The sequence below is a fragment of the Thunnus maccoyii genome, chromosome 5 (genome assembly GCF_910596095.1).
Source record: "Thunnus maccoyii chromosome 5, fThuMac1.1, whole genome shotgun sequence".
Taxonomy (NCBI): domain Eukaryota; kingdom Metazoa; phylum Chordata; class Actinopteri; order Scombriformes; family Scombridae; genus Thunnus; species Thunnus maccoyii.
In genome coordinates, this window is record NC_056537.1 from 12,512,773 (window position 1) to 12,530,564 (window position 17,792).

At 41.2% G+C, this 17,792-nt stretch overlaps 1 protein-coding gene across 8 annotated transcripts in view; it reads right to left on the minus strand.

The window, feature by feature from the left end:
* Positions 1-17,792, minus strand: part of LOC121897459 (contactin-1a-like) — a 71,176-nt gene that overhangs the window by 42,374 nt on the left and 11,010 nt on the right. For 2 of the 8 annotated variants that reach the window (XM_042411963.1, XM_042411964.1), the window contains exon 1: positions 4,353-4,465. The exons of 5 other annotated variants lie outside the window; for them this stretch is intronic. In XM_042411963.1, the coding sequence (XP_042267897.1) occupies positions 4,353-4,395 (43 nt within the window). In that variant the 5' untranslated portion in view covers positions 4,396-4,465. Of the gene's footprint in view, positions 1-4,352; positions 4,466-15,924; positions 16,032-16,119; positions 16,584-17,792 lie in introns of those variants that run through there. One more of the 8 variants, XM_042411968.1, reaches the window with a different exon arrangement.

Consider the following 17,792-nt stretch of genomic DNA (forward strand, 5'->3'; position numbering starts at 1 on the left):
ATTTGGTAGAGGGGACATTAGAGTAGGTTTTGGAGGGTTGGAGTCTTATAAGGCACACACAACAAATGTGTCCTTGTTTCAGTAAGCTTTAGGTTTGTATTACCACATACAGAAGCATAAATGACTTGGTATTGACTGGACCCCGCCCCGCCAGCTGACAACATGATAAATTGTGTGATAATTCTAAAAAGAAACAAAAAAGGCTTTGTGCTGGGACAACAAAACACCAGGCAATGAATTGATTGAAGTTATTGAATTTCATGCTGTTTAATCATGCAGAGCTCCCCAATCTTTCCAGCTACCGTATCCTATTACCATTTATCTTACCGGGCAATTTATGTCCAGCTGACGCTTTGAGGGAAGGAAAGGCATCTTAATTGATCTTCATTCACTCCTATGACCTTAAATTACACCAGGGCTTGGGAATGACACAGACAGGACTGAAGCATTAGGAAATACAGTTAAGGGAAAATCCTGCAGTATTATCTAAAGCTGTGAGTAACTTTGTGGGTCATTCAACTTACATAAGTGATTACAGAAAATAAAAGGGATTGTGGAGAGCAAGAGACGGAAGCAATGTGTTTTGAGTGCTGAAAGCAGACAAAGTCATTGCACTCATAATAAAATGTATCCAGTGAGATCTCAAACCTTCAAATGTCTGCACTTAACCTTCAATTCATTAAAGCTAATGGATGAGGTCATGAGAGCTGCGGATGATGCTTCAGACCGAATCCAATCTAACAGCTTTCACTTATGTCAGCTAGACTGGACACTGAAAAGTCAGAGGAATTGTGCCAAGGAGCAGGGGGGGTACCATTTTTGCCTTTTAGCAGGCACTCCGCTACTATTCATAAACCATGAACTTTCTCGCTAATCAAAAGCAATGCAATGCATATCTCTCGGAAGCATACAACATGGGGCAGAGCATAAGGCTTGTGTCTGGCTGGCTTCATTTCACTTTCATTTACAAAAGACTTCTGACTCAGCACAATCCCTCCACTGACAGGAATTAAAGAGGATCATTTCCTCTCCACTGTCTATGTTACAGAACTGCAGTACATTCAGAGCGAGTAAACAGAGTTTCACAATACCACTATGAACACAGCAGGCAAAAAAAAGCTTTGGCATTTACAGGTAATCGTTAGTGTTTGTTTCAGTTAGATATGGATTTCTATGAGTTTTGGGTACCAGTATTGGACAGTCTGCACCGACAGCTTATTGAACAAATGCATTGTAGATTAGGGAAGCATTGATTGGATTTTCCAAAACTGATACTTACCGTAAGCTAACATTTTTTTTAAAAAGTGGGGGCTGCTGGTCACATTTTGAAAGTGCTCTTTGCTCAGATTCTTTTCTAACAATAGCACACTGTGTAAAAGTGCACAGAAAGCATAAACAGTAAAATATCCAATATCCCACCTGCCGTGCATGAGGAGTTTTTCATTGCCAACTTGGCATTCTGCGAACTCGTTCTAATTTGTGATCATGAGCAGTGAAATTAAAAATCATCTTCCATTCACCTATTATTTATTTACAGCATTTATCGGCCGATTATGATCCGCAGGTGATTGATTGTGCATGTAATCATGTAAATCAGTAAATCGTTAAACTCTACGCATTTTTTGCTATAACTGGTTAGGGCAAACATGAAAAATTATTGCAAATTCATTTTAAACTGGGTCTGATGACATCATAGACTAGATAAAACCATTAAACACTGTTGGAAGGCAAGTGCCAAATTTGTGATAAGTCTTTCAGTTGTCTGAAATCTGCTGTGCCCTGGTTTCTTTTCCCTATGATCACATTTGATGTGGTGTTGCATGTCAGCAGCATAATGAGGAGACTGAATGCATGAAAGGAAGAACAGAAACATGCACACATACATATTCTATGACACTCCTCATGAAGCATTTCCTGTACTCAAACAGACTTTCTACAGAGACTTAGTGGTCCACAATGAATCTTTTTCATTGATTGTCCTCCCATCAGACATGTAGTTGTTGACCATGTGTAACTGGTTTTACTCCTGCAAATAGCCTTTTGTGTTTCTTTGGCTCCGAAGTGGTGCATGTGTGTGTAAATGTGTAGGTGTTAGAGCAAGCAGCAATGTGTTTATTGTTAACGCCGTCCTGCTAAATAACTAGTGAACTTTCACCTCACATACATCAGGTTAAGAACAGGTCAGTGAATCAGAGTTTATTCATGTGCCACACATGAACACATGAACTTGTTTTGCATAATGTTTATTACTGCTGTTTATGGTCGACTGATAATAGGACAGACGTGACTACACTCTCTCAGTGGCTTGAATTTAAGCCAAAGTAAATTGCCCCTGATTGTACAGATCTGATCCTTCCTTCAAAGCCTTTTACTTCTGCTCAATGAGTCAGTTGAAAAGAATAGAAGCAGAACAAGCTAGACAACCTGTGACTTGGAAGAGCCCAATTTGGCCCAACCTGCCCAAAAAAAACGCTTTTGTCTGGATGTTAATATGAGTAGTGCTAAGAGGTCTGGGTAAATGAAGAGACCTTGAAAGGCAGTTAGCTCTTGTTGCAAGAGGAGTTTTTAGAGTACGTCAGCTGGAGCATGAGGCAGGAAGTGCAGCACAATCAGATTGCTTTCATTTGCTGATAGGACAGACAAGAGAAAAAAGAAAACTGATACTGAACTAATTTTACCAGCTGTGATTCATGTTTTACAACATCTACATTATTAACACTCAATACCCAAACGCATTTCTCTATTACATTAAATAGCTGTGACTAAATAAGCAACAATCAAAGTTAAAGTTGTCATCCTGGCTGAGTTGTGAATGTATGTTCCAAATTTTTATGGCTACCCATTGTAGTTGTTGAGACATTTCACTTATAGTTCACAAGTGTGGGAAAAGTCAGAGGATCACCAGTCATTGGGATACATCATGTGGGAACTGTGAATGTCTTTTCATGTCAATAGATTGACATGGAATTTTGTAAATACATTCCCATTTCCCGGATGATCTTGAAGGGTGAGATATTTCAGTCTGGATCAAAGTGGTGGACCGACCAACTCACAGACCATCATTATCGTTCCTAACTAGCACTGCTAAAAAAACTCATCTGCTTCATCATGACTGTGTGTTTTGATCAAATGAGATTGACAGCAGCCTGGCAACATCAGCAAACAACTCCACAACTGTCACCGGAGTTTGATTCAAATGTTCAAAAAACTGTTCAAACTTTGCCGAAAAAATGTGTTTTGTAGAACTCCATTACTTATACTAAATAGCTGGGCACACACGTTTAGAAAATTCAAGCCAAAGTCATTTCACCTTGGGTTGTCATCTGATTTACTTCCTTGGTGCAAATTTTGTCAACATACAGTTTGCTTCTTTGCTTGAAAATTACCCATCAATCAACATGGCCTACTAATCAAAAAACCTTTTGCACATGCAGGGCTGGCTCTCATATGAATTCCTCAAAGCACAGAAAGACAGACTCTGAATTCTGAGGTTGTGGAGGAACATTTTATGCTGCTGTTGATGTTACAAGCCAAGTAATGTAAAATCATGCATAGAAAGTCATTAAATAGCCTAAAGGTCCCGTCATATGGTGTTACAGAAGCAGAGCAGCTTCTGAGCTGGAAAAACATAACACAAAGCAACATTTCTAACACTCAAGGCCTACAAATGCAACATTCATGAGAGAACAATGCACATATAGGACAGACATTATCACAGCATACATGATGACGAAGCCACACTACTATTTGCCCTGATAGGCTACACTGGGCTTATAGGACAAAATGCCTCCAAGTGAGCCTTGATATGAATAAATCACACATTGAAAATGTGACACGTCATACAGTAGTTTTATAAAAAGAGATATTAAGCGATGAATATAGTATGAACAGCTGTCTTGGTGGCTCAAACATGTGCAAGCAATGCCTCAAGTAAGAAAAACATCAAAGTGACAAGACTCAGAAATACTTGCATGATGCACTTACATAGAGAGGAGATATAACAGAGACACAGATATTGTGACAGCCACCACCCCTTTCCTTAATACAACCTTCAAACTAAAAGACACACACACAAGCACACACATATAATGCTTCAATAGGTTCATCCTTTCAGTGTGCAGCACTGCAGTGTTGAGGTAGGATGCTTTATTCTGAGAGGCAGATAATGAGCTATTCCCTCTGCAGAGGACAGAATCTCGGAGCCAGCACTGTGCCGGGAAACACACACACACACAGACACACGCTTACAATAACCCAAGAGAAGCCGGCAAACTTCCCAACTCTCCGCTCTTCTCTGGCTCCTCCACGTTGCACGCACACAAACGAAACAGTGAGCCCACTCTGTCACCCACCTCTGTTCCCGAGCACACAGCCCTGAGGTGCAAGCAGACGCATCCCAACACGCCTGTAGCTACGGTCCCGTTGGCGTTGGCAGCAGTGGAGTCAGCTGTATATCTCTCTGCTACAGCATGCCTCTGGATATACTGCTAGTCTGGTAGTGCTGGTTAGCAACCGCTGTCATGGCATCCTGCCCCCTTCTATCACAGGCGCTCAGTGGCACAGAAGCCCCCTCAATCACACACACACACACACACACACACACACACATGAATGCACCCTCACATAAACATTTAGCTGTCAAATCATAGGGCTCCCCAGCTGTGACCTCACATCACAGTGGAGGAGGAGGAGTGAGACCACAAGAGTGATGAGAGAGAGAGACAGAGGGAGGAGGGGGCTGGGGTTGCATATGTGAAACAGGGTATTGCCAGAGAGCATAGCAGCCAGAGTGGAGTGGAAGAAATAACTGCAGCGAGGAGGGATACGTAAGAACGATGGGAAGGATGCTGCTGCAAGGAGGAGAAGGAGAAGAAGAAGTGATACAAAAAAATCTTGGCAAGTTGCAGGGTTGAGAACAAGCTGTGAGTGGGCGAGAAGAAGACAATTTAATTTTGATAGCTGTTAGGGCTGTGGCCGTTCCCTCAGCTGGAAATAAACATTGCAACCAACTGGAGGAACAGCAGGAACCAGTCACATTGAGGCAGCTGAACTACAACAAAAACACAAACAGCTGCAAGGCTCGATGCCCTGCTGTAAAATATCACCTTCACCTCCTCCTCATCTTCATTTCCCCTTCTTCTCATCCCTCCTTCCTGTCCTTTCACCCTCTTATCCCTCTCATCTGGCCCCGTCTTCCATCCTTTCTCTCTCCTCCTTTTTTTTTTTCCATCTTTACACTTCTCCTCTCATCCATAATGGATAGTTTGGAGATATCCGCTTCCTGTAGTGGGCCCTGTGCCCCTGGAGCCAGTCAGGCTGTATTGATTCCTGCACCATTGGAGTCATCAAGGCAAAGATAATAAGGTTTAGAGTCACACTGAATTTTCTGCATCCTTCCCTCCCCCCCTCTGGGAGTCAGTCCATCTTCTCCTGTCCTCTCCTGTCTGTCCTGTCCAATGTAACATGCGTACCAACTCGACTAGAAAATGCATTCATCAGTTTAGACCAATTTTTTTTGTGTGTGTGGGGAAAAAAAAGACAGTATGAGCAAGATTAAGCAGTGAGACTCGACTAAATCTGTAGAGCATGTGTGAAGGTTTCATGCATGACTTTTTTTTTCAGAAGGCAGTAGTCTACATTACACAACCACAAACACACAATGTTTCAGCTTGAAGAGATCATCCAAGTACCACATAAAACCCTGTTTCCTCTTGGCTAGATCTGTGTGTGCCACAGTCTGACGCATGTCGTGTCACTGGGTGCTGCACTAAGGCTCATTAGACTAGATATTTACCGTGTGTTGAGGCTTGCTCGCCCCTCTTTTGACCCAGGTCTTCATATATAGGTCAACATTGGCCTTCAAGTGACTGATATGTGCCACGCGCACAATGATGCTCTTTTTAGGACTGGACAAACAATCACTTATGCCCTACAGCATTAGCACATAACAATGTCCAATACAATAGGGATAAAACCAAAAATCTATAATGAAATCTGCTGTTCACTTAAAGCCGCACCTTCTATGGAGTTCAGAGTCTTTAGGGGAAGGGTCAGTGAGTCGTTCTCAGAGGTTCTCGAGACATTGCATCTTGAGAAGCATGGGAGGGTGTCATTAAATAGGGCAATTTTCATGCTCACTGAACAAAACACATACAATGTAAAGTGGGTGGCTAGATGCAAAGAGACAAGGGGAAATATGTCAAGAAAACAACTTTTCAAGCCAGTGTGATGAACCTCGACTGTGATGTAAAGGCGACGGTAGATCAGTATTTAATAGGTTCATGTGCGATCTCGTTCAGTACTACATCTATACAACAAGTAGACCATGTGAGTAGGGGTCAGCTGTATGGATAAAATCCTCAACCAAGGTATCTGTGTTTTTACATCACAACCAAGATCGTGAAATACATTTCTGGAATTCAATAAAGAAAGCATTATAGATCAAACAAACAGACAGGAATTAGCATGGCTCAGTATTAGCAAACTTAAATATAGTTATATTTTAAAACCAATACCTCAATATTAATATGTATAATGATATAACATGGAGATCACTGTTAGTGCTTTAATCCTTTTGGGCTGCAACAAACAATTATGGTTAATTATGGATTCATCTTTCAATTATTTTTTCATTTAATCAATTAATCTTTTGGTCCATAAAATTACCCACAGCTCAAGTTTACGTAATCAAATTGCTAGTTTTGTCAGAAGTCTATGAAAATCTGTGAATATTCACATCTGAAAACCTGAAACAAGTACATTTTCAGCATTTTTGCTTTCAAATTACTTTTTTTCCAACTAATTTTCTCAGTCAACTGATTAATCAATCAATTAACTGACTGATCGATTCAGCTCTACATGTGAATATAATGAGCAAACAAGTAGTATGATTCATTTTTCATTTTATTAAGCTAGAACACTAAAATAATATCAGATCAGTCATTTAACTGCAATGAAGTGTTTAAGGCCAGCAAAGTCAACATTTAATGTACTCTACGCATTTACTATTTGTGCAAGGCGTTAAATTGACCCTAATAGGGCCTGTGTGAAACAGATCACTGAAGTCCTTACTAATGACAGTAACTGTGACATTTTAGCTTCATTGTACAGTATTGTTACATCATATAGTTACAGCTTCATGCAGTAGACTCTCTAATGATATGCCTGACTTGTATTCATACACACATACACAACCACGCACAAAGACATAGACCGAGAGAAGCCAGCCAACAGTAGCAAAACGAGAGTTCCCATTGCCTTCTGGCAAAATAAGCCCTAAGATATGGGATTTTTTTTCTGGAGTGGAAAAATAGGTCTGACACTTAATTAGCAAACAAGGTCACAGCACAGAACCCAGGTCCCATGTTTGTGTCTCCTACTGTTCTAGAGATTTGACACTCTCCCTCTCTCTCACTCCCTACTACACTCAAATGCAGACGCACTCAAATACAAACATGATCTCTTTCTCTCTTACAATAGAGAGTGGGGGACTGAACACTGAACACTGTACAGCAAAGCCTTAAGCCTAATCACTGACAACAGTGCCCGACTTCAGCTAACTGCCCACTCCATCTTTTTCTTCTTTCAAAGAAGCACAAGCAATATCTCACCTCTGGGCTACTCGCTCTTCATTATCCACATCTGCTCAGTAAACTGTTTGAAGAAACTGCAGGTGAGAAGATCTGAGGGGAGGAGTCTTGAAGTGCTTTGACAACCAGACAAACCAAACAATCCTCTCATCTACACACTGCTTAATATCTGCATTTTTCTTCAGCTTTGTCAGAGAAACTCAGCGACTCAAGAGTGAGTGGGTGTGGGTGGGTGAATAAGTGCAAGTCAACTGAAGAGTCCAGTGTTCCCTTGCTTTAACACTTGAGTGGATCTTTTCACTAGCAGCCTGTCTGATTGTAAAATGGCAGAAAAAAATGTAACTTCCAAGCACATGAGGATATAATGACCATTGAGAAACAATGTCAGTCAGTGACAGTCACAGGCCAAACAGGATGCTTTCACTGCGAGAGATACAGCGACATCTTTGTTGATGTGGGTGTGACGACAGCCAATCATTGACATGTATTAATCAGTTCCCTTGTGTGTTAGAATACACAGAGCAATCCCTGCAAGATGGAATCCATCTGAAGATTAATCAATGTTTGTCAGCAATACAATACAGCTCAGGTAAATCTGAGTCAGAGAGGCTGGATCAATCACACAGTATTGATTCATTAATACGGTACTGATACTTCAGTATCACCGCTGCAATCTATTGACATTATAATTAGGATGGTTAGAAGCCTCCCTTTCAAGTACTAATGTTTCCCACTGTTTCTCACAAACATACGCAGGTTATTCAGTATCAGTCCAGATGTTCACAAACCCAAATCAATTAGATTGTTATTTTTATTCCGTTTTCAAAATTTAGTTTTTAGTTTAGTTTGGAAGTGTTTTCGGCTATGCTAACTTTTCACCAACAATGAATGTAAGTCAACTTATTACCAACAGGTGCACCAAGTGGCTACCTGTAGTCAGGGGTGTCCTCAGACCTGCCTCACTGAAAACTCCACAGGGACCCTTCCCAACATTAAATCCCATGAGTCTGTCAACCAAAAACAAAATTACACACACTACATTCACAATATATAAACTACATTCACAAACTATGTAGAGATACAAGAAAACAGATATTGACATATATCAATGTGGGCCATATGGGCGATTCTAAAACTATATTTCCAACCAATATAGACAACAACAAAAACAAAATGACTACATAATGAGCAGATATATCTCTGATATACTACCATGAAAATATCTGGGCAACCATCAAATCAATGTTCTACAAATTGTTCTACATCATGCACTGAACCAGGGTCATGAATGTGGAAAAACTAAATGAGGTTCAGTCATCATTAATGTTGTTAATTGCACCTGTGCCTCTCCTGCTTTGACATGTCAAAATGTCTGCTGTGAAAAGTTCTATTAATCTTATTGTCAGCAAAGCCTATGAAAAACAACAACGTCTTATTCATCTCAGCATTTTTTGACTAAACCTGTCTGTTTCACTCAGCCTGGAGCCCATTTGTTCCTACTTAAAGGACTAGTGTGTAGGATTTAGTGGCATCCATTGACTGTATATAAAGATGGACGTCATGACAGCCCCCCAAAAGTGAAGCCAAAACATCTCAATCGCACCCTGGTGGCTGGTGACAGTACAGGTCATAAATCCCACCCCTTCCATGTTAGCGGATGGGACATGAGCCAAACTGAAAAAAATCAAAGTACATGTCAAATAAATTTTTCCCAAAGATGGTTTCTGTCCTTTTAGGTAGTTCTTCTTACGCTGATGTTTGTCCAAGCGCTCATTTTTCTGATGTTTGTTTTTAATTATTTATTTGACGATATAAAAAGGGGATGTGACACCATGATTGACAGCTATGACAGCTGCTCTCAAAGCTCCGTCAGCCTCCGCCCAACTCTACTGCACAGAGATGTCACACAAGCAAGATGGCAGCTCCCAGAAATCAGATATTTTGACTTCACTTTTGCATAGCGGTAGGAAGTGGAGATGCGTCGTCCATCTTTATATACAGTCTATGGTGGCATCTAGCAGTGAGGTTGGAGATTACAACCAACTGCATACCCCTCCCCTCAACCCCTTCCTTCCAAGCATGTAAGAGAACGTACAGTTGCTGCAAAACTCACGACATATGCAAAGACCCTCTCTAAAGCCGGTGCTTGGTTTGTCTGTCCTGGGCTACTGTAGAAACATGGCAGTGCAACATGGCAGGCTCCGTGGAAGAGGACCCTTCCCTCTGTAGATATAATTGGCTCATTGTATTTAATGAAAACATGATTCTTATTTTCAGGTGTTTACACACTAAACAACTTAAGAATATTATATTCAATTTCTGCCAATAGAGCCCTCTTAATCTGACACACTGGTCCTTTAAGGCATGAATCTTTAAAAATGGGCCACAATTTACATATGTTCAACAGATGGGAATTGCAGTTTTTAACAAATGTTACTCAAACCAGAGTAAATAGTGTATCTGTTGGGGATTATTTTTTAACTGCAGGTTGGGTGTGCTGCTGAGTATTTATAGTACCAGAACAGTGTATGTGGGATTGACTCGAATTAAGCTACAGTGCACATGTACATTGTCATGAAGGCACATATCACCCAGCGCAACAGTGTGGCTCATTGATAAGTTTTTAGACAACAACAGAGGTCTACGACACCGAGGAGGCTAGATCAGGCTTTGGCTACATAGACAATACTTATTAGTTCGATCAACTAATTGTTTGGTCTTTTCATGGGATTTGTTGGCAATAAGAAATATACAGAGTAACTTCCGTCACAATGAGTGTTACTTGTTGTCCCCCCCCCCTTTCCATGCCACTTTGCTTTTTTCACCCTTTTCCACTTTACCAAACAACATAAACACCCTGGACATTATTTCACCATTGGTGTTATGAGAAGCTCTTTCAGTACTGCAGTCTGCACAGACCCTTAAAGAGATATCCTCTCACGCCATGAGGCAATAAACCATTTTTATTGGTCTTGTTTGTTCACAGTACTTTACACTGAGATTTAAAATCTGACATACCAATTATGCACTGCGGATGCAATACAGCACAACCCCATATTTTGACTGCTGAGATTATAAACAAGCATAGATTTTCTTATTACCACAGCGGCTTTCTTCCCAGTCCCAGCAGTGGGCTCTTTTTGCTGATTTTCTTGTACAAAGAACACTATGTCTGGATCTGCCCAATAACAAAATCTGTCCAGATTTTCTTCTTTTTTTTCTCAGCAGTATGTCTGTCCCTAAAGAGACACTTGGCCACAGTTTTGTTCACATTCTTATGTCAAACCACACTGCCTCATACAGACTGTACGAGAACGGATGAATGGAGAAAGCAGACACGGTCAGGAGATTGATGCATGGACTGGATGTGCTGAAGCTTTGGGAATGATAATATAATTTGTTGGAGCCATGTGGCTATTATTAATGCCGCTGCAGCTTTGAAGCAACAGCAGCCCTTTTGCCGGGGGCAGCGTTGCATAATTTGCAGCTTTAAGAACTTGATCGCGAGCCCAGCAGATATTTGTTTACTTCCAGTATTTCCCATTTCAAGATTTTTCTCAAAGGCGGATGTGGATGGATGACAGATTATTCCAGGGAATGAGGAGGAGAGAAACAAATCCTCTGCCATTCAGTCTCTGAACAGCCTTGGTACATGTCTAGAATACGTTTGGACCACAAGAGATTTGGGAGAACAGTCCCTGGTGCACCAGACACATGCCGAGTTGTTTACTTTGGTAACTTAACGATTCATTAAACCAACTCTAGCTCAATGAACTCCACATGAAACATCATAATTCCAAGTTGGTTAGAAATGTAAACACCCTATGATCTTACTGATAAATAAGTAATTAGGTAGTGAGTGAGGAGATATAATTAACACAAAATAAAGCTCCCCATATTCTATGATATGCTTTTACACGATTTAAAGATTCTCTTTCTGACATTTCTGCAGTGGCACTTTAGGGTTGAACGATTCAAACAAAAGGCTCAGACATCTCCTCCAGAGTTGAAAGTACTCGAGACAAAGCCTGCTCTGTAAGTCCATTGACTGCCATACTGTATTAGTCTGTGCCAGTGCTTTTAAGCAGCACCATGCATATTCATGCCTACCCATTAGGACGTCTTCCTCCACTACTTGTGCCTCTATGAGCTCCGCAGTCTCTTTGAATGGGTGCATTTATGTGTAAAATAATATTTTCCCCTGTTAGTTGGCACTCGAAACTACTCCTTCCTTAAAAAGCTGCATATACAATTTAAAACTGTCAGCATGAGCTCTTATTGAAATTGCCAGAAATCTAAGTATGACAGCCAGAACAAGCAAATATTTGTTGATATATTAAAGCACGTACACACGTTTTCAAATTCACTGTTTCTCTGTTGGTTGTTTCTTGTGTAATAAACAAAACATTCTGTTAACTTGAGCATGAAGGGATATTTGTGAATCTGGACCCGGCCCTGCACCGTCATATACATTCATGTCCGGAACACAGTGTGCATGTAAACAGACCCAGTCACCTGTGTTTACTGCTGAGCACATGGCCACAGTCAGACAGCCTGTTGGAAAGCGGTGTGCGTGCCGACTGACAATGAGCGCAGCCTGTGCAAAGACCTGAGTCATACGGTGTCTCTTGGCCAAGTCACACCATGTGATCATGGCTCATAATGCAGAACAGGTGCCCACTTAAACAACGGAGAAGAACAGAGGGAGATGCGTTGAAACAGAGCACTTGGATCAGAATGCCAGGCCACGATCAACAGACTGTTGAGATAAATTTTTGAATATGATTAGGCTAATGTGCTGTATCTTCCAAAAAATGAAACACAAAATTATTATATGACACCACTTGGCTGTGTCAGCATAAGGAGGTGTAGATGTATGGGAGTTTTCTGGGAATAAGATCACAAGATTATCACTTTACATAAGGAAATTATTTCTCCGCTGTCATGAAGCTGTTTGATTTGACTTTATTATCAGAATATTTTCCTGAAATGTGTCGTGTCCCATAGCCTTCACATACATAACACAATATTTAAGTAAACAACTAGACAAATATTACAAACATATTACATCAGACCAGTGTTTCCCTTATATTAATCCAGCAGCGCTGAATAACTGCTACTGCTAAACTGTGAGCGCCACTGCTAAAATTTCACATGATCGTTAATATCAATGGGCTACTAATGATTTTCACTCAAACACTGTGCAAGCACAATAACACCTTACATTATTGTGGAATTGTTTTGAGTCATTCATCTTTCTCTCTTCATTCTTCAAAGAACATATACGTGAAAGACACTTAAAAGAGTAGCATAGCTCAGTGGAATAGGGGAGTGCGTAATGTGTATGTGTGTGTGTGTGTGTGTGTGTGCATGTGTGTGCAGTGAGTGTGTAAATGAGCGTGTGTAGTTGAGCGAGTGGCAGAAAAGTGACGGTGAATGCGAGCGGAGCAGAGGAAAAGGTTAGCAGTAAGTTGTCAGTGTGGCAGTAAATGTACAATACTGACAACAGTGTGTCAGTTAATAAATGCTGCAGCTCCTCAAGACTATGAAATTACTCGTCTATCGAAGGGGGTTAGCCTCGAATTTAACAACAATGCAACAATGAGTTAGCCTAACCTGACCAGGCTCACTTAAGGTGGACAGACCTTTAAGGTGGACCTGCAATTCTGATTTTAGTGTAAATCTCAGCCGCTCTTTAACAGTGAATGGAGAAATGTCTGGCTGATGAGTGCCTTGAGTTTTTGATAAGCGCCACCCCCGACCCCCAACCCCCCACCCCCCGGCCAACCCCCACCGCCCCAAAGCAGTCAACCTAGGGGAAGTACTGCAGACATTATGAATAAGTAGCTGCAGTGCAATCAATCTCTTCAAGACACTGCTCAGATATCAACCTGGATTACAGCATTTACAATCAAGCTCGCCTTCCCTCTGGCAGCAGCAAGCAAGCTTAACTAGGTTGAGACTTTTTATATATTATGTCTTTGCTTGACTGTCTTCAGAGTACTCACAAGGCTATTTCACCGACATTCTGCTGGTTTTTATTCATGCCAAAGTACTAAGCAGTGGTTTTACAACTTTTCATAATAATTCTAAGGGGAAAAAAAGATTAAAAAGAACAGTTAATTATTGTAAAATTTCAGATAAATTTTTTGTTTGTCAGTTTTCTTTTAGAGGAATGGGCTGACTTATTTGCTTTCTTAAGGAGAGTTAGATGAGACATCGCTCTCAGACTCATATCTGTTAGCTTAGCTTAGCATAAAGACTGAATGTAGGCTACACAAATTTGTTTGTTTTTTTTACCTATGGAAATACTTTCAGATTTATGTTTCGTTTCATTTTTTTGTGTGGAAAATATGATTCATCAATTATTTAGACTGATACTTAATATATACAATTAGTTGCAGGCATTCATTTTTTGGCAAGCTTTTCATTTGATTGAACTGGAGTCAGATCATGATCTGATTGGTCACGGGTCAATGTGAATAACATTAAGTACTCCAGCAGTCTCTCCAAACATGGAGTGGTTTCCATCCCCCTTCAGTCATATAAAGGAGCAGTGTTTTGCTTTGTCTTGTTGTCCTCTGTTGCAGAGGAATTAAGAGAAGTATAACCCCTCCTCTTTCTATCTATTGTACATATTTGTGTGTGTGTGCGTGTGTGTGTCTATGTGTGTGTGTGAGCGTGCATGTCGGATGTATGCTTGCCTGACTGTGACGCTGTGCCCTTCGCTCTGTCTGTCCTCAACACACTATGCCCCTGTGTGTGCAGCATGAGTGGAGCTGTGTGTTGCAGATAACAGTCAGAGTACGGCAAAGTAGGGGGGGGGGGGCGTGTGTGAAAAGAGCACAGAAAAAAATGATTCAGTGCTCTTTCTCGCAGTCAGATTCACCTCTGGATGCCCTTTCCTCCACTCACTGCCATTACACCTTGCTCATGAATAATCCAACCGGTGACACCAGCCACGATACAACTGACACATTTCACCACGAAGCCCACCGGTACAGTATGGAAGGTGTACGCTGCCATGCCCTACTGAACTCTGAACAAATACTCGATTAATATGCATGCATGGCTTATTTTTCTCCATGGAATACTGTGAGAGATATTTTCAGTCAGGCAGGGAAGTGATGTTGTGATTGCCGGCGCCTCCCTCAGTCTAGACGGCCAGTAATGAGAATAATGAGGGTGGTATCTTCGCTTGCGTCTTCATTACCTGCCTGTTTACTGTTCATATAAATTCCCCTACAGTAAAGCTGAAATGCACAATGGTAGGAGAAAAAGATCTGTAATTAGGAGGATGGCTCTCTCTTCCTGTTCTTCTCTCCCTCGACCTCCCTTTTAGCATCAGGATGACTTGCTCAGGCAGGGCTCTGACACATGATAGTTAAAAACACATAATGGTGGTGAACACCAAGATTGCATGTGTTATTTTTCATGGGGTAATTTAAGCCACTTCTTCTCGCTGTGTTTCCCCTATAATTGTATAAGCCTGAGTAGCCAAAAGGCCAACGAGGACCCCCACCAGGCCAAAAAAAAATATTTTTTTAATGCGAAAAATAACACCAAAGATCCATTCATTCAGAAATCAATAATCATTTGTGTTTGGGAGTCTTTGTGCAGAGCTGTTCTGAAACACGAGTCGACCTCTGTGTCGTTGCCTGGGAAACTCTTGGTAGTGTAGTTCCTTTAAGGAATAGGGCAGTGCGTAATGTGTGTGTGTAGCAAGCAGGGGCAGAGCCAGACATTGTAAACATTCAGGGTTTTTTCCCTTTTACAGCAGTTATATGCACTATTTTTCAAGCCATTTAAATAATATAATGCCTAAAAATCTGTACATCATTTGGGAAAAACAAGAAAAAAATCATCCTGTAGAGACTACACCCTTTTTTGTATCTAATTGGTCTAATCAATCTTCATCATTCTGAAACAATAACACAACCAATATTGAGGATGACTCATTTTCACTCCTGCCACCTAAAAAGAAGCAAAACATTGTCTGAAGTTACTATTTTTAAGTTACATAACATGCAGGATAGGAATTTGGTGTAAACAGCATTACTAATCTTGAAACCTATTTTTGTTATACCATGCTGGAGAAGAGTTTGCAGAATGAATGTTTAGCTGACAAATCTGCCACATTTGAATCCATGCCATAATAATCTGGGCTTCTCTGATAGCAAATCAAGGATCCACAACAATGCCAAGTAAATGTGGTCTTCACTACTCTGAGTTGAATATTAGGCCAACAGAAGAACATTTACTCAATTCATATTAGATTTCTTTAGGGAATAGTATAGTAGGATAAACAACATGGGCATATATTATCTTATGGTACTTTATTTGATCTACTCCTGGTCACTCTGTTCTCCTTTCCTCCTCTTTTCTTCTTAACTTCTCTCACGCTCTCTTAGCTCACTCATTTATCCCTGGCAATGTCCTCCACTGAAAGAAGAAAATATAAAAAGTATTAAGATTTCTGATCATACACCTATGATGCAAAAAAGATTAAATGCATATCTTATTCTCTTACATCTGCTCCTGGCACCTCTGCCCTCCTTTACTCCTTTGTTCTTCACTCCTTTCTTCTCAACACATTTTCATCTCTTGTCCCTTTTCCTATTCACCTGTTTTCTCCGCAAGTTTTCACATCTCATTTCCTATTCTCTCCTTCATCCTTTTCCTCACCTTCTCTGTCACTCCGTCCTTTCTTCTCTCCCCCATTCAAATCCAGACTTTCACTTCTGTCCTCTTCTCACTTCTCCACTTCTCTCCTTCTGGCTCTTCATCACAATTTTTTCTCCTCTTCTCTCTCTTTCACTTAACTTCTGCTTTTCACTCCTTTCTCACTCCCCTCATCATCTCTCCTCCTCTTGTCCTGTTCTTGCTCCACAGGTTTCCTCCTGTCCTTTCGCTCTCTCACGTACTTCCCCTCCTGGCTCGTCCATAAACTAGTTAGCTAGCTAGCTAGCAAGCTTGCTCAAAGAGGTGACACAACTGAATGAAACACAAAACACAAAAGACAACAACCCCCCATGACAATGTTAGGGTGGAGCTACAGATGGCGATATTTCCCAGTAATAGAACTTTTACTCACTTGATCTGCGGGTGCAGTCTGAGAGACTGACGGGAAATGACACAAAGTTGAAATTATTTTAAAAATCTAAATGTTTGGGGTTTTTGAGAAAAACCGGGGCTGGAGTCCAAGAAGCCACCCTTCCCCCCGTTCCACCCTTTGGTAGCAAGTGTGTGGTTGAGCATAAAGCAGAAAAGTGACGGTGAATGCAAGCAGAGTAGAGGAAAAAGTTAGAAGTAAATTGTCAATCTGGCAGTAAATGTACAGTATAGGCTACAATGTGTCAGTTAATAAATGCTGCAGCTTCTCAAGATCAAGAAAAGTCTCATCTGTTGTTTCTCCAACTGCTGGAAAAGTCGAGGGGATTAGCCCCGAAGTTAGCCACAATGGGTTAGCCTAACCTCACCAAGCTAACTTAAAGGTGACCTTTAAGGTGGACCAGCTATTCTCATATTAGTATCAGAGAACAGAGAGAAATGTCTGGCTGCTGAGTCTCTCCCAAGCTTTGCTCAGCAACCCCTTACCCCCACCCCCACCTCCACCCGCCCAGTCCCTCCTACCACCACCCCAAAGCAGTCAACCTAGGGGAATCACTGTCTCGGGGCCAATTTGCGATTGCTAAGTAAAAATTGTGAGAATAATGTCAGTAGCATGAATTAGCAGATTGTAACAAAAGCTCCTGCAGCTACAATCTGAGACAAGGAAAAGAATCTGGAGCATAATTAGTGCACAAGCCTCATGCATAAGTCAGCCAACTTTCCTCAGAATGCTGGGTTCAGATCTGAATAATGATATGCCAACTGAAAAGAACAACTTTTGTTCAGTGACATTTTCGAGCAGTGTGTCGGAAGCTATTAGTGCTGGTGTATTGTCCCGCTAGCACTTACAGAAAACATGACGCAGGTGGTTACATCACCTTGCAAGTTTGTGGGCCACATGTGATAGTGTGACGCCAGCTAAAAACTGTTGCCCTGGCCTGTCAGTTGGCAGGGCGAGGCCTTATACAAAGAGTACACTGCTTGGACTGAAGAGGGCTACATAAGCATTCTTTGACCTCTTTTATCCGCATTCATTTACTATGCAACAAGAGGGTTGATTTGAGACCCTTTGAGAGGATCCAGAGGGAACAG